This window comes from Conger conger, chromosome 8 (genome assembly GCF_963514075.1).
Source record: "Conger conger chromosome 8, fConCon1.1, whole genome shotgun sequence".
NCBI lineage: Eukaryota > Metazoa > Chordata > Actinopteri > Anguilliformes > Congridae > Conger > Conger conger.
The window spans coordinates 7,986,848-8,012,491 of NC_083767.1; the positions used below are offsets into that span (position 1 = coordinate 7,986,848).

Below are 25,644 nucleotides of genomic sequence, written 5' to 3' on the forward strand. Positions count from 1 at the left end.
CACACACTCACTTGGACAAACACACGCACACACACACACATACACACACATCAATGCAGGCTTGTACACACACACGCGCACACACACAGGTTTAAACTTGTTTTTTCTCTGTTTCTGACTTCCATTTGAGAGACACCTTTTTGGATGAATGTTTACAGCTGGTGACACTCTAAACCCGGAGCTTCTCAAACTTCTTATGGAAATGCGTGTTGATGCGCTGCCTGCGCCCCCAGCCGAACAGCTCACACAAATCTGCCTCTTTATCCCGCTGTTCCCTTCCTGCTGTTACTCCCCACATCTTTCTCCGGGCAGAACGGATCTCACAACATCCTGTCTGCCACAAAAGACCAACTCCACTCACTAACTTTCCTTCAAATATTGTTTGAAACTGTTTGGAGTTAGCAGTGTGTTACATCAGAAAAAATATGTGCATATTTGAATATGTCAAATGGTAATTAATCCTTTGAATTATGTAGAGTTACTTTAAGGGGACTGTTGATGGAAAAACTTAATGGAAAAAGGTTTTCATCGTGTGTTAATGGCTGGTCCCACTGAACGACATTTGGATAAATATTCTAGGATCTCATTCATAATTTTTCCGAGACTGATGTTTCCCTTGCTGTGTCCTTTTAAGTTTTGAAGAAGATGAAATAGTTGATGGCCTCAGTTGAGGTTTTACAGCTCATGTCATATTCTGAGATTTCCTCTGTGAATGCAGAGCATTTGGACTGCAGACTGTTCACAGGAACTCACACTGGGTGTTCACAGGAACTCAAAAATAAATGAACAAGTGAGTGAATGAGGGACTCATTAGCCACATAGGCTGAAGCTTTTGCTTTTTCACCAGCTGACAAAAACACCCCACAAAAACAAACACTGTGTGTGGCCTGTCGGGTGTAAAATGTTGGGCGGCCTGTAGCGTAGTGGTTAAGGTAAACGACTGGGACAGGCAAGGTTGGGGGTTCGAATCCCAGTGTAGCCACAATAAGATCCACACAGCCATTGGGTCCTTGAGCAAGGCCCTTAACCCTGCATTGCTCCAGGAGAGGATTGTTTCCTGCTTAGTCTAGTCAACTGTACATCGCTCTGGATAAGACCGTCTGCCAATAGATTAAAAAAAAATAAAAATAATAATAAATAGTCTGTGCCTCTCCTGTGGTACTGTGTGACCTGTTGGGTGTAACATAGTCAGTGGGTGTGCATATGGTGTGTTTTCTTGTAAGTGTGTGTGTGTGTGTGTGTGTGTGTGTGTACATGCAGGTGTGTGTCTTATCCTCTGTGCTCTCTCTCTTTCAGCCTTCCCTGAACCCTGAGGGAGGCTCGGCGTCTGACGTGGTTCTTTTGAACCGCTGGAGTGTGCGAAACTACCGCGTGCAACGGGGAGACATCGTGTCTGTTCTGTGAGTAACAAAAGGGTTTTTTATGACTGACAGCCTTTTTACGCCAAGGCAGCGCACAACTCCCGCCGATTTCAGGCTCCCTGTAACAGGTGGAACACTTCACAGGTGTAGGCTAACGAACCATAGCAATCCAAAGCCCGAGTGGAATGATGTAATTTCCTATTCCCACTTTGAAACCTTCCAACCGAAAAAACGGGCATATTTCCTTTTTTTTTTACCCCGTGTTTTGATTGAGGGGAAAAAAGGAGACCGTCGCAAGCTGGCACATGTCATTTGTGATGTATTGTCTGTGTATTTAATTTGAAAAATTTGCTGTGTCTTTAGCTGTATCGCTTTAGTTCGTCTTCCCTGTGGTTGTAGTGGTGCGGTTTCGCAGACAGGACGCATCGGTTGTGAATGAGGCTCTTCTCTCCGCTGGGGGAGAGACTAATTACATTTGCCTGCGGTTCCACCCCCTGGCCAGAGGGGGCAGTGCAGGAAAGCTGTCAACCCGCATGAGGAAAGGGGCGCTTGTGTTGGGGAGTGGGGATGTTTATCTGGCCCCAGGGCCTCCGGGTTTAGGCTCCGTTTTTAAAACGGAGTGCCTGTTGACACTGCTCTGTCGCCGCCGCCCGCCCGGGGTTCTGTTACCGAGGCGCCAATTAGCGCGCCGCGGCAGCTGCCAGGCGCTAGGTGTCGAGACTCCTCTTTGTTGTGTCTCCGGCACTCTGGGAGCTCAAACGCGCACGCCGACGAGACGTCTCCCCGTTCCCCGCGTCCCCGTAGACTCCTCACCCAGCAGTCTTTCATCCGTGGCGCTCCTCTGTCTTTTTTTTGTTTTTAACACTTATTTATATATATTTTTGTCATACGCAGGCCCAGAGAGCTCCTGAATGGATTTTATGCCACAAATTGTCTGACTGAAGTCAACTTTATATTCACATTCTTTGGCCAGGGCTTCCTTTATTGGATAGGTGTGTGTCCATTATTAATGTATGAACAGATAAGTAAACGATTGCTATTTCTATTGGGCAGTGCGTACTGTGATTTCTGCTTCAAAGTTTCTGGCTCGCTGTGGAACTCTCAGAGGAATTTAATCCTTTTTTAAAGTTTTGTTTCATTCGTAGTCCAAGGTGTTTGTGAGATAATTGCACAAAAGAAGATTTTCTGGCATACAAAATAAGCATTTTGTCTGTCTTTTTTATTCTGCGTGTTAAGTATTATTGTTACTTTGCTACATTGTCTTTACACACACACACACACACACACACACACACACACACACACACTTAATTTTTAATGTCCAGCAGGTCAGGAAAATGGGCTGTTTTGTTGTATCATTTCTATCAGTGTGGTGCAGGAGGATCGGAGAGAACACTAATACGTGTGATTTCTGCTCGGTCCAGCTTGGTGCAGAGACACAATTATTTAAGAAACTGGACAATATCCAGGGCCATGTGGAAATGGAATATAAATTGGTAAAATATCAAACCAATTTAGGCTGAGAGCCCCAAAAAAATGGAAAAGCGTAGACAGGATTCGGAGACTCTGATCTGTTCTGCAGATTTCACTTAATGCTCTTGATTGCATCAGCAGGGTGGCGAAGCCGTCTCGGTAAAACCCTCTAATCTTCGGCTAAATCTGTCGGCCTCGCCGCCGCGGTCCTCCTTGCACTCGCGTGCCGAACCACGGCGAGGACGAACGTGTTGCGCGTCGGCAACCAGAACACGAGTTTGGGGCTTTAAACATTAAAATCCTGTTCGCCGAGAAATACCGACGGGCCCTAGCTCTCCTGAAACGATTTGATTGACGTGAGAAGTAAATCTTTATTGACGGTTGTGTTGCGGGGGAGGGGGAGTGGTGGTCGGGGGCTTGTTTCTTCTTTTCCTATCTGCGGAAGAAATCTAATCCTGCGTATCGGGTTTCTAACTCTGATGCTTGCCTCCCGCAGACTGTAATTCCCTCACATAATTGATATTCATTTTGAAAGCAAATAGTTCAAGGGAACGCATCGGTCCGCAGAGTAATATCTTATTTACAGAATAGCGCTCATTTCATGCCGACGCTTGATAAGGAAAATGATTGTGTTGTTTGTGCATGTAGAAATATGCTTTTTTGTCATCGCGTGTTTGTCATGCTTTCAGTACAGGCCTTTATGAACTTGATTTATTTTCCGCGTGGCTGTGAACATAACTGTTCGCTGTGAGCTGTTGGCAGCTGATGGCTGCAAACATAATTTTCCTTCAAAGGGAACATTTCAAAGCTTATAAATTGGCATCATAGGAAACAGTGGCTGAAAATCCATTTCTTTTGCATGGCCATGTTGTCAAATGTTCCGCCATTTTCTGCAGTCGCTGTTGGCACGTACAATACAGTGAAAGCTGCAGAGATTTACATATCTTGTCTGTGTGTCGCAAATACTTTTTCCCCTCAAATAGTTTTGTCATAGAGTGACCATTTTCGCCAAATAATTGCATGTCTGTGTAGATCTGTGAAGCCAGGCACAAAGAGTCATTGCTTACTCCTGGTATCTGCTCAAACTTTGCACTGTGTTTTGGAGTACCTGAGTGAATTCATGACATTGTTTTAACGAAGGCAAAGCAATTGAACCTCATTGGGCCTAGTCAGCCAGTGTATAAATCCAGTTGACCGGTTTACTGACACTCAGTTGAAGCTCTCTTAGCTTGAAAGCCAGGTTTTGCTACACTTCCAAATGTTCCCTCTTTTCCCCTCGCTGTTCCCCTGTTTCGTTTTCACTGCATTCCTTCGGACTTGGAAATGAAGGGGAGTTAAGCTGCTGAAATGTTTAGAATCTGCCGCGCTGAGCTGACAATCTTCGCTCCGCAGAAACGCCTTTCCCGAGGAAACGGAACGCCATTCCGCTAACGGTTAGCGCCGGGCGGAACAAACACCCGGCCTCGGAACCAGCCGCTTTGTTCGGCGTGATGGCGTTTTTGCCGGAGATAAGGAACAGACCCGGGGGATGGGGGGGTTGGGAACGCTGATGCGGGGGAAATCGGAGCCCTCCTGCAGCTGTTCTCGGGCGGTCAGGTGAGACAGACCGTGGTGGGAGTGTGGCCAGGAGAGGGAATCACTTGGATGTGTATTTCTCCTTGGCCGGGGCTGCACGGCATCTGTGGAAAGGTTCATAGCCATTGCAGTTTGTTTGTCTGATCTGCTTACATGTGTTTTAGATGCCTTACATAGTATCTCTATTACTACTGTATAACACCTTGTAGATACCTTACATTGTATCTCTATTACTTCTGTATAACACCTTATAGATACCTTACATTGTATCTCTATTACTACTGTATAACACCTTATAGATACCTTACATTGTATCTCTATTACTACTGTATAACACCTTATAGATACCTTACATTGTATCTCTATTACTACTGTATAACACCTTATAGATACCTTACATTGTATCTCTATTACTACTGTATAACACCTTATAGATACCTTACATTGTATCTCTATTACTACTGTATAACACCTTATAGATACCTTACATTGTATCTCTATTACAACTGTATAAGACATTAAAGATACTTACATAGTATCTCTATTATAACTCTATAACATGTTATAGATACCTTACATAGTATGTCTATTGCAACTCTACAACACATTATAGATACCTTTATTTGTGTCCCTATTACAACTGTATAACACTTTATAGATACCTTACATAGTATCTCTATTACAACTGTATAACGCGTTATAGATTCCATATGCAGTATCCTTATTACATCACATTACATTGCCAGCATTTAGCAGACACTCGTATCCAGAGTGACTTGCACAACATTTACCATTTTTACACAGTATCCATTTATGCAGAAGGATATATACTGAAGCGGTTCAGGTAATGTAATGTAATTTTGTTCAGAGTGGGCTTTAATAGCAATGGTAGGTGGAAGCCATTTTAGTTTCCGATTCAACAGAAAGCTACTGTACTTAGGAATTTCTGACAAAAGTAACTTTGCCTTAACTTTAACAAACCAAAGTGAAAGTGAAGCGTGAACGCTGGCAGGATATTAGTCACCTCTGAGGTGCAAGCCTGTGATCAAGGTTCACGTCGAAAATAAAATCGAAACTCTTTTCCCCCGACACCTGAGACTTTACGGTGAGGCGGAGTGACATTTTTTGTGCGCCGGCGGTCAAGTGTACAGTGGGAGCTCGGGGTCTTAATTACGCCGGTATCTTTTCACGGTCCGCCAAGCTTGACCTAATGCGCCGCGATTTGTACAAGCCCCCCTTAGGCTGGCGCAGAAAGTCACCTAATGAAGCCGCATGAATATTAATTGGCCGGTGTTACCGCGGGGGCCCTCTTGCCACGTTTTACACGTGGGCCTTCAAAGTGAATTTTGCTTATTCTTCAAAAGAATTCATTTGAGCTTTAATTGCCGGCCTGGCGGAAAAGAGCGCCAAGTCACGGATGAATGTAAATAGGCCATTAATATGTTGCGGGTGAAGTTTTATTGCTCTTGTTTTCAAATATTTTATTCATGAGATTGTGAGGGGGTGGGGTTACAGGTCTGCTTTGAAAATTACTGGCAAACAAAGGAGAATCACACAGGTCATTACCCGCCGCATTCCTACCTCACCTTACAGCGAGAGAGAGCCGTGCCCCTCTGAGAGAGAGAATGAGTGTGAGAGCGAGAGAGAGAGAGCAAGAGAGAGAGAGAGAGATTCGCAAACACAGCCTAGCAATAGACTAGCCAACTCTGCAGACTTGGCTGCCCAGAGGGAGAGAGAAGTGTAGAGAGAAAGAAGGGCAGAGAGAGAAGGAGGGATAATTATTTGAGGGATTGTTTGGCAAGGTGGAGTCTGCAGATCTATGGGGCTCTCAGCACAGAGCAGAACTCTGGAACTCATTTTGGGTAAATCTCTATCTCCTGCTCATGCTAATTAAACCCCCCTGGGAGGCTAGCTGTTTCCATTTAAAAAATCCCCACCCCCCCAACCCCCCCTTTTACCCTTTTAACATCAGAGGCACGAGCCTTTGGGTTTAGCAGAAACAACTTGTGTTAATGTGTGAAATTAAAGCAGTGATCCCACTAAAGTGTGCAGAGATGTCAGGGTATTACAGCGAGGTGCTGGAGGAGGCAAGCGTAGGCATCTGTACTGCTCTCTCTCAGTCTCTCTCTCTCTCTCGCTCTCTCTCTCTCTCTCACTCTCACTCTCACTCTCTCTCTCTCTCTCACTCTCTCTCTCAATTCTCTGTCTCTCTCTATCTCTCTCTGTCTCACTCTCTCTCTCACTCTCTCTCTCAATTCTCTGTCTCTCTCTGTCTCTCTCTCAGTCTCACTCTCTCTCTCTCTCTCACTCACTCTCACTCTCACTCACTCACTCACTCTCTCACTGACTCAGTTTAATTCAATTAAATATGCTTTATTGGCATGAAATACAGTAAACATTGCTACAAGAAACAAGAAATAGACTGTTGAAAGCATTTGTTTATTAACTGTAATTGTAACATTTGCAAGTTGAGCAGGTAACACATTGTACCTTTTATCTGGGTGTTTGTCTCTCTGTCTATCTCTCTCCCTCTCTCTCTCAAAGATTCAAGATTGAAAGATTGAAATGTGCTTTGTTTGCATGACAAGTAAATTGTGTTGCAAAAGCATTGACAATAACAACATTATAGCAATAACAACAACCCCCCCCCCCCCGCCAAACACAAACATAGAAAAGTGCAGGAAAAAAAGAGATTTATTTCTCTCTCTCTCCCTCCCTGTCTCTCTCCCGCTCTCTATCTCTCTCTCTCCCTCCCCTCTTTCTCTCCATTTCTCTCTCTTTCTCCCTCCTTTCTCCCTCTCTCTGTCTCTCTCCCTTTATCTCTCTCTCCCTCCTCTCCCTCTTTCTCTCCCTCCCTCCCTCCTCTCCCTCTATCCCTCCCTCTCCCTCTCCCTCTCTCTCTCTCTCTCCCTCTCCCTCCCTCCCTCTCTCTCTTGCTCTCTCTCTCTGTCTCTCTCTGTCTCTCTCTCCCTTCCTCCCTCCCTTTCTCTCCCCCTCTCTCTCTTTCTCCCTCCCTCTCTCTCTCTCTGTATCTCTCTCTCCCTCCCTCTCTCTCTCCCTCAGCTTGTTTAGTGGCACATTCCCCATCTCGGGCCCTGTGCAGACTCGGTCAATAAACTGTGATAAATGAATCTTTCATCCGGGCTAAATTTTTGAGTTTAGATGGGTTCCCTTGAAGATGGTGTTCATCGCAGACCACAATTCTGCCTCTTAATTATAAAGTACCTTCAACAAAGAAAAATGATGCAAGGCCTTTTTTCCGCTTCTTTAGTGGTTGAACTTGTCAGCTTGAGATATGAAGGTCTGGAAAGCGGGTTAGCATTGTGAGAAAAGGAAAAAAAACAGGAAAAACAGACCGAGTGGTGGATCTGTGGAAGAACCCGGACTGAAGAAAGTAGAACAACATTTGTCTGCTGATCAGAATCAGATTCATCGCACATTTCTAGTTTATCTGTGACAGTGATTGACAGTGATTGACATGTTGGCTACAAGACAACAGTGTGTGAAATGCCTAATATTGATTTCAATGACAACTGCAAATGAAAAGATGTGGTTAAGTACATGTGTTTATTTTGCCGCTGATTTTTCCGAAAAACACAGGAAACAATTTTCGGTTTGTCACTACCGAACAGGTTATTTCTTCCGGATTGGATTTAGTGGGAAAAAATAGGGCCAAGCTGAGAACAGCTTTATTAAATCTCCGTACCGGTCAACGAGACCCCAACATCACCAGCACAAAACAAAAAAAAATGGCACTCGCGCCCCTTGTGAACCGAACCCTGGATTATACATCACGTTATAATGTTTCTGGTTGTGATATTATGGAAAGTGAGCAGTGTTTCTCAGAAGCCTGGGCCGTGCAGCTGGTCACAGACGGCGTGCTGTACGTGGCGTTGCGTGCTCGACCGGTTCGTTCTGAAAGTATTCTGGTATCTTCCGCGTGTGTGTGCCACACGCGTACTGTTCTAAACAGATGGGGAAGCATTCTACTGCTCTGGGTGCCAGTTTATTCTTCTACCTTTGGGGTTCGCAAGCTTTCAGGCTACACATGGATATATGCGATTTGGTTTGGCTTTTCCCAAATATGCCCTCATAAATATGAAATATTAATACATCTACCCTCTCAGAAATAAAGTGGCAGTGGAGGTAAAAGGATCAAATTTCCCAAATATACCCTGGAATTATAGTAATGTTCTGTTTGGGTACAAATGAGTACGTTTTCCAAGCAAAAAAGGTACAAATTAATCGCATATTGCTGGCTAGCGGTACAATTTTATGTACCTGTAGGGTACCACCCCAGCGACAAACATTTGTACCTTTTTAGGCGCTTTTCGTACCATTATTTCTGAGAGTGTACATATGTATATATGCAACTGGGTTGAGTTTTCCAAAATAGACCCTCATAAATATGAAATATTTAGCAAGATAAAAAGGTATATATGTTTTTTGTTTTTTTCTTGTTTTAAAATAAATCCACACATGCATTATAATATGAATGAATAGATTACAGAATATTTATCTGATGAACGCATTTTAATAATGCCATTTATAACATGTACTGCATTTCTACAAGCTCGGAAGGTAGGTTGGTTGTGCTAGGACAAGATATCCTCCTGCCGTGAAATTCTGAAAACATCAAAGATGATTTTTTTGACATCCTGAGCAGTTAGAGAACATGCTTTGAAACGGGAATTACCTTAGCACCAAGTTTTTTTTTCTCTTTTCTTAATATAACAGAAGCTTACACTTGAACAGATTGAGCCGCCAAGTTATTTCCTGACATATCGAGGACAAGATGAAAGCACAGATTTATAAAAGCCAGCAGTGGAGAAGGAAGATGCGAACATCGGTGTGTGTGATTTACAGATGAACATAACTATTAAAAGCAAAATACACTGATTACACTGATGCAAGGAACAAGGTCTTGAAAGCAGTAAAATCCCTCCCCAAATTTAGATGAAATTAATTCATTTTTTCATGTGTAATGGAGACAGCCGTGCTCTTGGCATGAGCTTTGTTACACGCTTAATAAGCCTTGATTGTTATGCGTCCCGTGTACGTTAATATCTGCTGTGAGGAGAACCGTCAGGACTTTCTGATCCCCCAGCTTTAGATGAAGGAAAAGGAGAATTCTCTGCATTTTCATTTAAAAAAGTTTTCCTTCGTCTTTACTGAAGTAGAAATGGCATAGCGTACACCAATTCTCTGCAGATGTAAGAACAATTCTTATAATCTAAAATAAAGGCACTAACATTTTAAGGCACCAATGCAAGCACAAGGCAGGGTAGGGTCACCTTGTGGCAGGGTGTTTGACTGGCCACTGTAGTGTAGCTAGCTTGAACCCCTGGTGGGCATATAGGGATGCTGACTTGTATGATTTTCAGTTCCTACACAAAATGAAAGAACTCCACTGGGCCCTTGAGCAAGGCTCTTAACCCAAATACTACTCCAGGGCTTTACCCCTCTCTCTCTCCCCCCCCCTCTCTCTCTATCTCCCTCTCCCTCCCTCTCCCTCTCCCTCTCCCTCCCCCTCTCTCTCTCTTCACTGGCATTTCTTCCCTGGGTGTCCTTCAGAAAGAGTAACACAATCTCAATGGACCTCCCCTGGTTAAATACATGATTAAAAAAGCTCCTGTTGAGCTTGCAGGAACAACAGTCCCCCATAATACGTTTATGCCTAAACTCTGGGAAAATGAGGCACCTGGATAAAGAAAATAATGGATCACTATCAGGCTGTGTAGTGCTTAAGGAGATATTGATTTTATCACCGTGGTGTAAATGTCTTAAAGCCCCTGTCTTTTTACTGGGCTGAAGGATAATGATGAGGTGCTATTCTAATTTGAACAAGCAAGTTGTTTGCTGTATCTAATACTTGAATTCACACACACACACACACAACACACACACTTGTGCACACATACACACACCTACAGACAAACACACTCTTCAGCAAGGCAATGAGGACCTGCATTTCTTCAATTCAACCAGGAAATGGAAATGTTTAACTAAGATAGAATAATTTCTTGAGAATGAAACTTTGGCTTAGCGGGCCCTTCCTGTATTATTTATTTCACAGAGCATTTCTGCTCGTCTTAATCGAGGGTGTGAACAGCCTTGTTTTTCAGGGCACTGCATACGTCGTGGTGTGATGACTAATATTAAAATGAGATTCTTGGGTAAGCTCACCCCGCAGACTTAGCGATGTAATTCTGACAGGTGAGTTCGGGACTGCAGCGTCTGTATCCGTGGCCACGCACCGGAGTCAGCGTTTTTTGGCGCGGGAGGTCTAATTTGTTTTTCCGAGACGCTAACGCCTCGCGGTGTAACAGGAGAGGGTTTGAATTAAGATGCATGGGTGCACTGTCAACACTGTAAGCCTTTAATAAAGCGGGCAGCTTTGCGGGATTAGGGTTTGTAATCGCCGGCGCGGTGGGAGAGAGGGGCCTGGGACGCATCGGGGCCGGGGGGCGATCTCACCCTCGCCCCTCTCCGCTCCTCTCCTCATTTTCGCCGTTTCACACCCGTTACCGGGGGCGACGGCGGCCGAGGCGACTCCCAGACCCGCTCGCTTACCAGACGTCCGGTAACCTAGGCAACGTGGTATTCTAATTCTGGAGCGGCAGTCGGTAGGCGGAGGCAGAGACTAGCGGAAAAATTGCCAGCCGGTGATAACGTGAACGCCCGCGTCCTTGTGGGCTGTAATGGAGGAGGGGGTTTGAATGGAAGAGGATTGTCCACAGGCACAGACTGATATTGAAAAGATTCTCTCTGGAGCAATAGTCAAAGATCTCTCTCTGTGTGTTCACCAGTCTCATAAAAGACGATTGAAGATGACTCAGTTGTGTTCTTGCGACGGTTGCGCGTTTGCTGACGGTTGTGTGTGTGCTGTCGGTTGTTTGTTTGCTGGCGGTTGTGTGTTTACTGATGGTTGTGTGTGTGCTGACGGTTGTGTGTGTGCTGACGGTTGTTTGTTTGCTGGCGGTTGTGTGTTTACTGACGGTTGTGTATGTGCTGACGGTTGTTTGTTTGCTGGCGGTTGTGTGTTTACTGACGGTTGTGTGTTTACTGACGGTTGTGTGTGTGTTGTCAGTTGTGTGTGTGCTGAGGGCTGTGTGTGTGTGCTGAGGTTATGTTTGCTGGCGGTTGTGTGTTTGCTGACAGTTTTTTGTTTGCCGGTGGTTGTGTGTGTGTGCTGACAGTTGTATGTTTGCAGACGGTTGTATGTTTGAGCTGCTGTGTTCGGTCTTGTTGCTGCAGAAGCTCTGCTAACGAGACCTGCAGACTGTCATAGCTTTTGCAATATGTCACAGCATCACCCTCTGCTTAGGCAGGCTAATATGCTACTGTCTTATCTAATGCTAACAGTCGTACTGTATGTCCAGTTCTCATTGACCAATGTGCTAAATTTACCTGCGTTTTTCTGGGAATGTATCGGTATAAAATCAGTATAAAAAGCATTTTTTTTTCCAGCTGCTGCATATTTTTCTGCCTGACCCTTTTTAAAGGAGCAGTCTGAAGCGGTGCTTGTGGCTTGCTTTGCGGGGTAAAGGGTCCAGGAGCGGTGCTTCCAGCCCCAGCGCTGTGTGTGGCAGTCCCGGGGCGTTAAGCGCTGATTTGACACAGGCTTTCAGTGTCTGTGTCCTTCACGGGTCAATTTCAGAGATGATTGAAGGAGAGAGTGCGCTGCTGATGGGGGACGACAGGGCGAGAGCAATCTTTTCATTTCCCGCGTCCGCCTGTCCGCCTGTCCGCCCGTCTCCTGTGTGTACTCCAGTCCGGCTGCCGGCGTGTTCACCTTTTCTCCTCAGAGCCCCGGGGACCCGCTGGCAGTTGTGTTGTTTCGGTGCTTTTGTTTCTTTCTGGGTGTTTTCTGTCATTATTTTATTATATTTATATTTTGTGTGTGTGTGTGTGTGTGTGTGTGTGTGTGTGTGGGGGGTATATTTGATAATGTTGTGAACATACAGGTATTATTTTTTTCTACTTTTTGTTATGTGCAGTAAAGGAGAAATAAAAGTCAAAAGTCTCTCCCGCTCTCACGCACACCCACACCCACACCCACACACTCTCTCTCTCTTTCACTCTCTCTCTCTCTCTCTCTCTTTCACTCTCTTTCTCACTCTCTCTCCCTCCCAGCTTGTGGCAGGAGCAGATCTCCAGTCTTAACTCCGGGTACATACAGTATGGACCCTATGCTGCTGTAAATGGTATTGCTGGCCAACGAGCATCCACATTTCCTATTCATTTATTCATGTATTTATATCTATTTCTTAGTTTGTTTATTTGTTTGTTTGCATGTTCTGATCATTCATTCATTCATTCATTTTGGTTTTGGCCGCAGTCCTTATGGAGATTCATTGGTTCACAGCTGCCCTGCACCGGGGTCATTATTACAGGCAGGGTAATTTGTGGTCTGGCCTCCGGGGGTATAATGCTGAAGATTTACCCCATTCGCCCCCCCTCCCTCCCCAGCCACCGGGGGGCCCCGCCCAGGACCCGGTTTCCCTCCGTCTCTGAAATTAAAGCGGATCGGTCGAGTGCCTGGAGGGCCAGTTCGCCAATCGGCCGCGCCCAGGCCAGTCGCCGTGGAGACGGGGGCCCCGGGCCCGCGCTGGCGATGGCAAGTGACAGATACAAACTGGATGGAGGTGCGGGGCCGCTTGGCCCCCATCCACACGGCCCCCGGGGCCGGCCGTCGCCCGTTTCCGCTGTTAGTCCCGCTCCCGCGCCGCACGGAGAAATGATCCGCCTCTGCGGCCCGTTACTGCCCAGCGGAGTCTTCCGCACGCCGCGTGGAACGAGGGCGCGGTTCTCTGACACGGGAGAGACAAGGAAAACTGTGACTATGTATAGAAACGAATCAGATCGATTTCATTTGTATCACACTTTTTTTTTTTTACAGGAAACTGTCAGGAAGAAAGGGCAAATACGGGCAAAAAAACTGGCCTGAATCCCGAAATAGCATGAGGAAAATGACTCCCCAGTGGAGAGAAAACCCTCACGCGGTGGGGAGAAGAATGTGAAGAAATCTCAGGAGGGCCCCGGCTATAGAGGGAAAGCCCATCCTCCGCTGGCCCTTCTGGTGTAAAATATGACCCACCTGATTGTTGCTAATTTGTTGTTCTACACTAATCTTTGCATCACCATACATTACAGTCATTTAGCTGGTGCTCTTGTGCAGTGCAAATTACGGTGTAGGAGAGTGTGGAAGTGCATCCCACATATTTATACGGAGTAGCAGCACCAGATCTGAATAACTGCAAGTGTTTACTATAAGTAACATCTCTAAAACAATTGAAATATGCTAAGCATGAACAGAAATCTACAAATCCTTAACCCATAAGGGTTACACGCAAACCAAGACTGCTCTCTGTTATGCGTTTTCGGAATTCTGAGTCTGCGTTCTAGAACTCCACTGCTTTCAGTGATTGTGTAGTGTAGTGTAGTGATTGTGACATCAGCGTTGGAATCAGCGTTCTAATCACTTATATGTGACCTCACGCCTAAAGGAGGGTGCTATTGCCATGGTGGCATGGTGAGTCCCGTTGTATGTGTGTCTTATGTTTTATTTATTAGCGGGATAAGCCCCTTGAGATGGCACATCTAGTTTTCCAGGGGGTCCTGCGATACACAAAGTTGCAATTAAATAGGCAATCGACAAATCAACAGGACGCAATCGGGTTCGTTCAGCTCGTCTGCGATAGCGCCATGATTTTACTGACACTCATGCGTTCACAAGACCGAGGCAGCCACTGGAATGAATATGGGAAAAATTAAGCAGAAAAATCCCTGGCCCATTTTTCGGTTGCTTTCCTATAATATTATTAAATTAAGATTTTAGCAGATGCCCTTTTGTGGAGCGCCCTGCAGACTTGCGTCCGTAAAGGAGCGGGAGAGAGCAGGGATGACTGTGAATCAGCGGAGCCACAGCTGGTGGTCTTGGTTCATATACTCATTGGATACGAAATTAGACCCAAATAGAAACACTCATCATTGAGAGATCAAGTGGGCTTTGGTCTAATCTGGGCTTCTTTAGTGGGAGAGAACTGAACATCGCTTTTCCCTGGGAATCAATGCGGCGCAGCTGAAGTTAGAAATGCAAAGAGGATTTCTGAATATGTTCTATCTTTAATTTCCTCTGAATATATTGTATCTTTCATTGCTGGCCCCTCTACCCTGAATCCAACCGGTTTAATCCAGCCCTAACACAGCACCTTTCCCATTATTTCTCTGTCAGGAAAAACCAGAATCTTGTGAAATTCCAAACTACTTATGAATAATACGTGGAATATAATCCTGCACCCTGTTGAAGATGTTCAAAATGAACGGTTTCTGGAGTTTCAATTTGCCAGACAGTCGCAAACAAAAAGGCGACCTTTCTCTTGTTTTGTGTGAGGTGTGGGGGGTGAGGGTGCTAATGTTGAGTCCAGAAAGAAAAGGTTGAAGGTTTGTGGCATTCGATGGGCGTACAGACACTTGCTGTTATTACAGTCTGTATCCCTCTCAACCCGAGACATTTTTCCTGCACATCTCTTTTGTTGGAGTTTTCATTCCAACAAAAGATTAACACAAGGGATAACGGTGCGTCTTTGGATCCTCACTGTGCTAAATATGAGGTGATGGTGAGAAAAGGAGAAAAAAGAACAGACACATTTCCTTTGACAAGTACAGAAAAAAATTCTAGCAATGAACACTACTTAAAATCCCACAGTCATGAATTTATTTGGCAGCTTTGAACTTTAAGCGCATAAGAGCTATTTAACTCTTTGAAGAGTAGTTTGTCTTTGGAATGTTTTCTGAAGAGTGTTCCAGTTGCCAGTAGTGATTGTTACATCTGCGTTAGAATGTTCCGTTTATTTCTAATCACACATTTGTGACCTCACCTTAAATCTTTAAAGAAAGACAGTGGCCCTGAACTCCATATTCTTATTTAGCTAATGGAGTCACATATAAGAAAATAATAACTTTTTTGTGTTGTTTGCCAGAATCCATTTGAAGCAGCACAACTGAGAGGCGTGTTTTTGTGTAGAATCTGCTCCGTTTCTGTGTAGAACCAGTGTGTTTTCGTGTAGAGTCTCTGGGTGTTTTTTTTGTGTAGAATCTGTCGGTAAAGTGAAGGAGGCAGGCTCTTTCTCTCGCTCTGAGTGAGACGTCTACCTGTCAGACAGCCACTTCGTCGCCAGGGAATCGTGCGGCGTGACTGATGTTCGCGGAGGCTCACCTGAACTCCCACTGGTCCCTCGTTCCCTCCAGAAAAAAGAGGGCAAATATATTACTCTGTCTCGGGTGTCCATTTTGTGGGAGCCGGCTGACACCGGCGCAGCCTGGCAGAGCTCGGCCTCTGTGGATCGTACAGGTATTGCTGGTGCCGTCTGCCAACTGCTTTGAGCAGACATTTTCTAATGTTCCCAACCTTGTGGTTGTGAGACGTCATTAACAGCACCATTTAAATTGATGGCAATTGGTAATGATGGTGTAATAAATCATGTGCCATTCGTGTATTCTTTGCAGTATTACAAAGCCACTCATCTGACACTCATCTGGAAGTGATAGAAGCAAAAAAATTGCGAATATAATTTCGGTAGTGAACATAGTATGAATGTTTTAAGAACAAGGAGCTGAAAGGGTTTTAGTGCCGGCACAGGGTGCTCTAACTTTGCCTTGTTTTTTTGCCTAATTATATCACGGTGAGAGTCTGAGTTCAAATGAGAAATTGTACATTAACGGCTCAGTCTGTCTTTTAAAAAGCTGAAGAATCACAGGAGGCAGAGGAGAAATGAAACAGAAGGTGTGAAAGGTGTTCGGAAGGAAATAAATTACAAAACGAGAGAACAGACTCACCTTTGAGTTTCCACAGTGGAATATTTGCTGAGTTTTTTTTTGTCGTTGCGAATGATTGCTTACTTTATATAGGGCTCCAAAAATACCAAGGCAAGCGCTGAAGACTGCGGGTGACCAGGTGTCTCAGGCATACCTGTCCTCAGGTGTCTGCTGTGCCTCTCCACCTCATTTCACCAACGCTGCAGTATTAGTGCACAGGAAGGACCGTGCTGACATGCAATGCCTCCATCTCAGAAATGACCATGCTAACGTGCTAACATGCAGTGTTTCTATTTCTCAATTTTTCTGCAGTATTACTGGGCAGTAATGACCAATCTAGTGTGCTAATGTGCAATACCTTCATCTCTCAATGCCTTCCTGTGGGTAGTATTGGTCAGTAATGACCATGCTAACGTGCTAACATGCAATGTTTCAATCTCTCAATGTTTCTGCAGTATTACTGGGCAGTAATGAACATGCTAACGTGCTAACTTGCGATGCCTCCACCGGTCCATGTGTCCTGCAGTATTACTGGTCAGTAATGACCATGCTAACGTGCTAACGAGCCATGTCTCCATCTCTCCTCCGTCATCTCTCGTCAAGTTGTGTTTCCATCCAATCAGGTACCTTTGAGACGGAGTGGGGGAAGTAAAATAAATGTAATCTCACTGCTGTGAAACCCGGAGACTTCCTCACGTAGACCGTAATAACAGGCGATATTTTATCTCGCTGCAGGTACTTAATTTGAAAGTGAAATGTAGGAATTCTTTACCCGCGAGCGAGCGGGCGGGCCCCCCTCCGGCCCCCCTTCAGGACGCACGTGGCTGGTAATCGCCGTGTTTCTGCCGCCGCGCGTCCCTGTAGAGCCTCTCCCGGGCGTTCCCCGGAGACGCGGGAGGAGAGCGCGGCGATGAGCGCGTGCTGATGGGAGTAATTACGGCGCCCGTGCTCAGCCTGCCTCCGCGGGGCGGATCTGCCAGCGCGGGCCCCCTTCATTAAAGCGGAGAAATATGACCCGGAGCCTCGGGGCCCGAACGCGGGTGTCGCCGGCCCGCTCAGGAGCCGACGGCGGGGCGGGGGGTCCCCTCCGCCGGGCCCCCCTGCTTTAAAGGTGATGAATGAGGACGGGCCGGAGGGCCGTCGGGGTGTCTCCCCGCCTCCCTCCCCGGCGGACCTGCGGGAAATCTGCCCGACCCGTTCCTCCGGATACGCCAGGCGTTAGCACTTTTCCGTTTCTCGTTTTTCTTTTGGTTTATTCCTATCGAATTGGGGGTTTATTTATTTTTTGCTTAAAAAGCAAGGAAACGCACCACGTTTGTCAGTGCTGTTGCTTCTATATACATTCTACATCCATTTGGTTTAATTTAAGAGTAGAGAGATGTGAAAGACCTGCACGCGGGCACGAAAAATTGGAACGAATGCGAAAGGAAACTACAGCGAAAATGCAGTTTATTCAAGGCAGACGACTTCGGTCACAAACCTTCCTCAGCCTTTGATTTAAGAAACTTTGAGTGTCCTTCAAGTGTAGCCGACTCAATTAGGAAGGCGTGAGCGTACGGTACGGCAGTGTCCCAGGTCACACCTCCCGCTACTGTGGCAGGACCTTATTTGAGATGAGCAGGGGCGGTTACCGCGGTGATCTCCAAAGCAGGACGGTGGAGATGTGACTGGAATGCTCTCGCCTTTACCCACGATGCACCTGTGGGGCTGAAACCGCCCTCGTCCTCGACCCGGCTCAGCGGCACGGGAGCCGATGAAGCCGCCAGGAGCTCTCACCGCTGTCGCTTTCTCTCTCCTGCCTCCGCCCTTCTTCCCCTCTTCCTCCTCCTCCGAGTCGTTTCGACTGTGAGGGAGAAGAAATGCGTCTTCTACATGCAGCCGGCCTGAGCCTGCAGGCCTGGGTCAAAGGTCGAGTGTGCGACTGCCCGTCCGACCGCACACACGACCGTGCCTGGCACTGCACTGGGTGCCCATGCTGGGCTGTAATGAGCCCGCTTCACACGGGGGCCCTACACACAGTAATAAAGCACCACGCTGGGCTTCGGAGGCGTGCGATGCTTCAGTTTGCCAAGGCTTGCTTCCTTTTGTGACAAGCTTCTTGTCTACCTGACTACTCCTCCACGCCGCTCTGACCTCTGACCTCTCGGTCGAATGGGATTACATTCATACGTGTTCGTTTTTTCAAACGACATGCAGTCATTATCGCTTAAGCCCTTCCACGTTTTACAGTGTGACACGGACAGTCTGCAGACTTAAACTACCGTTTAAGCCCTTCAAAGAGGTGTTGTAGAAGTTTCAATTAAGAATCACCATAATCACACATTTGTACCTTAAAATTGGTTATTTTGGACTTCTAACGATCAAGAGAGGAAATGAAGCAACAAACATCCTCAAACAACTTCTCTGTGAATGTGCTGACGTCGAACCCCCCCAGTCCAATGGTGCCGGTCCGTCAACTGTATATTCTGAAACCCGAATTTAAGGACTATAAGCACAGGCGGAGGGTGAGTCAACATTTCAGTGAGCCTTTTTCAACGATAGGAAGGGATTTACAGCAGTCTTGTAACAATGTTTTAACACAAAACCTTTTGTACATTTAAAGGGTTAAGGCGTCCTGTGTTGTGCACGTTGTGGGGCCCCCCGTCGACACAGAGGGGATTGTTGTTTATCATTATGAGGGATGTTTATTATGGCACATTGATCCGTGTCACGTGTCCTTCAGTTCCCCCCCCCCCCCCTTCACTGCAGACCTGAAGGTCAATAAGGCTGGAACATTCTCCCTCATAACCAACGGGAGCCTGCATGCAGATGCTGACGGAGGCCGTTAGCCGAGACGGGGGAAACGTGACAGATTGGGGATGTTTGAGGAGAGGAGGTTGTTTGGCGTGTGTACGTTCGGGATCCTGTATCCTGGCGCCCGTCTCCGCCAGCGCTGCCGCGGAAACCAGCCAGAGCTGTCCGTCTTTCTCTTTTTTCCCCCTTCGGTTGCTAAGGTAACCAGTTGACTCGAAGTGGAAAGGAGTGCATCCGTCATTTGCCCACCTCTGTAGCTGCACAGATTTTTTTTTCTTTCTTCGTGTGGACTTTTCAAGTTGCTGCTAATATAAGACCTGCATTTATGTCCCTAGTTACACTTTAATGTAGAGGGTTTTCTCACAACAATGTGTATGAATCATATGTGGCTCTTGGCATTGACGTTATAGAACCGGCTGCAGAGAAAATCCCTTTATCAGGCGTTGTATTCACTGAAAACTGCCCCCACGCACACTGCTCAGCAAGTTCAGCAAGGTGGTAGTTATCTTTAAGAAAACAGGTCTGTTCCTTCATTGTGCTGTTTGAGAATGTTAGCGGTAAGTGGATTACCAGGTGTCTTCGCGCGTGTGCGCTCGATAACAATACCATCTCAAGGTGAATATTACTGCTGTCTTAGGGAAAATTGTGTCTCTATTTTAAATGGTGGCTCTCTTAAAACAATGCATGCTCAAGGGTTTGTATTCTTCGCCACTGCTTGAAGAGTATGTGTAATTTATTTTTCTTCGAACACTAGGGATGATAATTTTTGTTGTTTGTTTTTGCTTAGAGATAACGAGTAGCCTATTCTGAAATGTGTGTACGCCCTGCCTAGTAAACTGGTACACATTGACTTCAACATGTCACCAGCGGCAACCAGCCTTTTTAGCGGACGGCGGGGCTTTCGACCGGCGCTGTAATTGGCCGACTAACGATTTCTCTGCACGTGCTATTGATTTTTATTTGCATACTTTTTTGCTGAAAGCTACTGAAGCCAGCAGCTTTGCTATTGATCATAGTTACTTAGGGTGTCTCGTGGTGGGGGGTTGGGGGCGGGGGTGGGGGCTACCACACAGGCCTGGCTGAATTGGGTTATACCAAAAGGACAGGGGGGCCCCTTTAGCAGTTAGCGCCCCGTTAACATTTAGTGCCCAGCTGCTCACAGTTACCGCTAGTCTTAGCCTGTGGCTTAGTGAGCTGGAAACGGCTTTACTTCTGAACAGCTCTTAAAATTCAGCACTAAGTTTATTTGACTCTGTCCTGTTGCAGAATTAATTAATGTCCCCACAGCAGATGTACTGGGTTTGGTTGTGCTTTTGCCGTCGGTCCTTGGCTTGGCTCTACAATCTCATTGCACTTTTTTTGGGGGGGGAGATTTCTTTACCTTCCATCCTATCTGCAAACATGCCACTCGTCTTTTCTTTCACAAAGGTTCTGCAATCCTGCATTTCCTGCAGATAACACGGCACACGCCTGCTTCTGACAAGTGTCAAGCAGCAATTGTTTTTTTGGTGTAAGTCGTTTCTTCAGGTATATTGTAAGTGGAGACATTTGCAATAATGAATTGAACGCACTACGATCTAGGAGTATCACACTCCAGGAAACAGTCATTGCCAGTGAACACAGCCACAAGAGCAGAATTCGAAATGAGGAAATCCTCTATAGTTCCTTCAGTGGCATGGGAATTGTGACCTTTAACCATTCCTAACGGCCTGTGCTGCTGTTGTTATACTGTAGTAATCTTACTCCTCACACACTGAATGTTGACATCATGATGATCACTCTGCCTATATCATTTATTAAAATAGAATAGGCCTCTGTTGTTCCCAAGCTGTTTATTTCCCTCATTGTCTTCTTTGCATTATCTGTTAAGGCTCTGTTCCAGTCTGTGGATGGGCCCCATGGTCTGGTATCTGTTCAGGCTCTGTTCCAGTCTGTGGATGGGCCCCATGGTCTGGTGTCTGCTAAGGCTCTGTTCCAGTGTGTGGATGGGCCCCATGGTCTGGTATCTGTTAAGGCTCTGTTCCAGTCTGTGGATGGGCCCCATGGTCTGGTATCTGTTAAGGCTCTGTTCCAGTGTGTGGATGGGCCCCATGGTCTGGTATCTGTTAAGGCTCTGTTCCAGTGTGTGGATGGGCCCCATGGTCTGGTGTCTGTTAAGGCTCTGTTCCAGTGTGTGGATGGGCCCCACAGTCTGGTATCTGTTAAGGCTCTGTTCCAGTGTGTGGATGGGCCCCATGGTCTGGTGTCTGTTAAGGCTCTGTTCCAGTGTGTGGATGGGCCCCATGGTCTGGTGTCTGTTAAGGCTCTGTTCCAGTCTGTGGATGGGCCCCATGGTCTGAATCCAGCTTGCAGGACCACAGGGCTCAGTCTAATTGGCTCTTGCGTGCCCCGGGGAGGGAAGGGCTCAGTCAGCCAGGATGACAGCATCTCTCTGCATCCCAGCAGGCCGTGCTGGTTGATTCCGCCTGTTGAGCTGCAGATGAAGTTTCCTCCGTCTCGCGTCTTCTCAACCCAACTACGCTGCGGTCAGAAGGGGCTGCTGCTGTGACGGGCCTCTCTGTGGCCTCCTTCTCTGTGGCCTCCCTCTCTGTGGCCTCCCTCTCTGTGGCCTCCTTCTCTGTGGCCTCCCTCTGTGGCCTCCTCCTCTGTGGCCTCCCTCTCTGTGGCCTCCCTCTCTGTGGCCTCCTCTCTGTGGGCTCCCTCTCTGTGGGCTCCCTCTCTGTGGCCTCCCTCTCTGTGGGCTCCCTCTCTGTGGCCTCCCTCTCTGTGGGCTCCCGAATCGACCGCGGAGGTGATGGCAATGAGCGCCCAAATGCAGCCTGATTGGACATTCAAAACCGGGACGGAAAATGGCGGAAAATAGAAAAAATGAGTAAAAATCCAATCGCAATCATGGCCGATAACAGGAAGCCCAGCAGCTCTTGGGTTCGCCCGCTGCATCAGAGGAAGAAAGAGGGCAGGGAAAAAAAACCATAAACCCAAAAAAGGGGGGATAAAAGGTGGAGGATTATGTGATTGTTGTGATTGTTTGGCGGCGGGCGTTGCTGTGCCAGGGTGGTTGCTCTCCGAGGCGTCTGCCCCGGGAGTCTCCGGGAGGAGCGGGGCTTATTGGATTTGGTTTGTGCCCGCCGGCCAGGGCGGGGGCGGGGAGCACTTCTCATCACAGACGGCATTAGCCAGCGGGCCAGCGGGACGGGGGAAATTGGTGGGAATTAAGACGGATCCCCCGCGCGGGATGAAAAGCAGCGGCGGGAAGACGGATTCCCGCGGCTGCCCCTCCGTGCCCTTCTTTTATTACGGACGGGGAGCTGGGGGGGAGCTGGGGGGGGGGCAGGCAAGTGTCTTCTATAAATACAGCACAGCCCCGAGGAACAGATTTTCTGTAGGATTTATCGCCGAGCATTATGGGTATAACAGCCAGGGAGGGGCCGGGGGGAGTAGTGCGGGGGCGAGAGGAGAGGACCACTCGTTTAACGGCATAAACTCCGAACTGTCAATTTAGAGGTCATTCCAGCTGGGGAATGAGCCGTTTTTAAAATGGAGGGGTGAGGAATGGCGGTTCGCGCTCTTTCCCCGGCTCGTTTCTCTTAAACGCGTGGCGCTCCGCGGCGGGGGGGGGGGTGTCGGTTTGTATTGCGGACGGAATGGTTTCCGTACATCAGTTTTATTGAACGAGCGCAGCCTGTTTCTGCGCTCCGCTTGTTTTCCTCCTTGTGAAGTAAACCCAGGAAACAACCAAATGTAACGAGCGTAATTGATTCCAATTGCACAGTTTGCTGTTGTTTGTCTCGTTTGGGCAATGATTTTCATGGCTTAAGAACCGAATATGGATCTGGGGGAATGTTCCAGGCTTTTTCCTCTCACTGAGAATCATTTTCGGTCTTAACTCGCTTAAAATGAACTAGCAAAATAGCATCCTTTGAATTAAGTGTGTCGTGTTGTTTTATTCTCATTGTGTTGTCGTTTATCACGCGATTTGCAAAGACACAGCAGCCACTTGAGGTGATTGGCTCCTGGAATAAATGATCAGTTAATTATACTAAGTGCTTGGGAGGGAATGTCTCCGGACCGTTCGACAGAAAGGCGTAATACTGCGAAGTGTTTGTTGGAATAAGTGAGCTTATTTTCGACAGCTGCCAGATTAGTTCCAGTGTTTAAAGTACAACAGTGATTCAAAACCCAAAATGCACCGTGCTAACAATGAGGACATACTTACAGTACCTGTGGGAATTTTAAGGGGACAAATTTAATGAAAACATGTACTTAAACAAACCCCCAATAGATAGCATGAATAGTATAAATTAGCATTTTCAAAACCACTGAAAACTAAAACTGGTATCTGTACACACAGACAAGTAATTTTAAAATAATGAGGGAACTTTTCTGTTTCTCCCTGTGGCCTCTTTGTAAAGACACAGAAAGCGAGTGATTTAGGAACAGCAGTCCAATGGCTGCTTGGCCCAGTTCCCCTTCCGTGTATCATTGTACCGGCGTAGCGTAGTGTACAGGCCAGGGATGGCTGTGCCGCTGTGGGGCGGCAGGTTTGATTCCCATTTTGGGGCACTGCTATTGTACCCTTGAGCAAAACTACTGGAGGACCTGAACCGTTCCAGTAAATATCCAGATCTATACATTACAAAATATGTGTGTGTGTGTGTGTGTCTGTGTGTGTGTGTTCGTGTGTGTGTGTGTGACTCAATTACGTAATTCATTCAAATACTTTGTTACACTTTACTGAGATTGTCTGGTGTATTGGAATCTCAAAAAATGGCAAACCCTGCCTTTCAGTCCTCTTAGTTGGCTCAATTGCATCAGGCAAGATCAGTCAAGCGCAGAAAATAATTTTAATCGAACACAATACACAATCCAGGTCTGGTGTGACTTAAATTGGTCATCCACGAATACTGTTATCGGATAATCCGTTTTGGGCCTAATCCTCAGATTCTTTCCTCTTCGGGGTTCTGCTCCATAACGGGAAACATGTTTTTGGATCCTCGCGTTTCTCAGCGGAATGGCGAAGGCGCGCTTCCAGCCGACGGGGAGCGCTGTGTCAGCGCCGTCCCGCCGTGTCCCGGCGCCCGGGTCCGCGGTCCGGGCCGCGGCGAGATCACATGACGCCCACGCGCCGTCTGAGCGCGCGGCGGAGCAGTCGGACCAGCGTTTCGGGCGCCAAAGTTCCCACAGCATGACGCTCACCAAGATGCTCGAGTGAAAAGTGGCTTTCAATCAGGGCGGAAATTTCTGCTTTCCAGCGAGCTTAAATGAGCAGCCCACGCTGTGTAATCCAATATTGCACACTGCGCAGTTCCTTGATCCGTGATCTGGACTTGGTTTTTAACTACACTCTGTGAGCACTTTACTTGGTAGACCTGTACACCAGCTTGTTTAACGCAAATATCAGCCAGTCATGTGGCAGCAACTAAATACATAAAAGCATGCAGACATGGTCAAGAGGTTCAGCTGTTTCTCAGACCAAATGTTAAAAAAACATCCTGTGAGCAGCAGTTCTCCAGGCAAAAATGCCTTGTTAATGAGAGAGGTCAGAGATGAGTCTAACAGATGCCTAATAAAGTGCTCAGTGACTGTGCAGTATAATGGTAATTGTAATGAAAACCTGGTCTTGGAATGTTTTCTAAAATGGTTAAGAATGGAGATCTCTGTAACACTTGGCTGAATCTGAAGGGTTCACCTACGTTTCTTTAATGTAAAAATCCAGATAAAAATATAATTATGAGATCGGCAGGCGTGATACTGGATGTCACACTGCTGTGCATTCTGGGACCTCTACCACGGACCACGTCCGTAATTTAATTTTTTTTCTCTGTGTGTCTTCTCTGAAGCCATTTGCTTAAACTCTCCAGCCCTATATATGATGATAGCTTTTTAAAAATTGCATGTGCTTTTGTCTGTGGTCCGTGGGGGTGGGAATGAATGAGGAATGGCGATGTTCCCGGGGCTGGAGAGACCTTTAATTTCGTCTCCGTGTGGCGAACCTCTGAGGCGCCGTGCAGCTCAGGAAGAATGCATTAAAACGGTACCTTGGCATGCGGACACCGCGGCGGGAACGTCGTCGTTACTGAGGAGCGTTTCATCACGCGGGACGCAGGGAGACGGCCTTATCTTCAAATAAACACATGTATGCCTACCTGATTACCCTGCATGTCAAATTAAAGCATTTAACGGTGTCCATTGGATGATGCTCGCGCGCGTACAGACACACGCGCTCACAAATATGCGTCATTTTTTAAGCGAGGGATTAGGAACTGCCCGTCAGTCCCGAGCTTTAATCTTTTTCCCAGTGTGGCGCTTCTTGCTAATTAAATTCCAGGCTGGTTGCCTGATGGGTGACATCATAAGGCGTGACCTTTACTCCCTTTGTTGTTACGGCGATGGCCAGCTACCTTTGAGCCTTCGTCATTCACACCTCCTCTTCCTCCAAAGGCTGTTATTGTGGAAAACAGTCCAGGAAGTGGACAGAGATGGTTTTATTTTTACCCTTTCTTATTGCTTTGAGTTATTCCACAGCATCCGACGTGCCATATCTACATAAGGAAGCTTTACCAGGAGGGTAGGGGATATGCCATTGTGTGTGTGTGTGTGAGTGCTTGTATATATGTGTGTG

General features: G+C 46.8%; 1 protein-coding gene across 1 annotated transcript in view; it reads left to right on the forward strand.

The window, feature by feature from the left end:
* Positions 1 to 25,644, forward strand: part of immp2l (inner mitochondrial membrane peptidase subunit 2) — a 213,876-nt gene that overhangs the window by 27,964 nt on the left and 160,268 nt on the right. Inside the window, exon 3 of the mRNA XM_061252672.1 lies at positions 1,297 to 1,400. Within this exon, the coding sequence (XP_061108656.1) occupies positions 1,297 to 1,400 (104 nt within the window). The remainder of the gene's footprint in view (positions 1 to 1,296; positions 1,401 to 25,644) is intronic.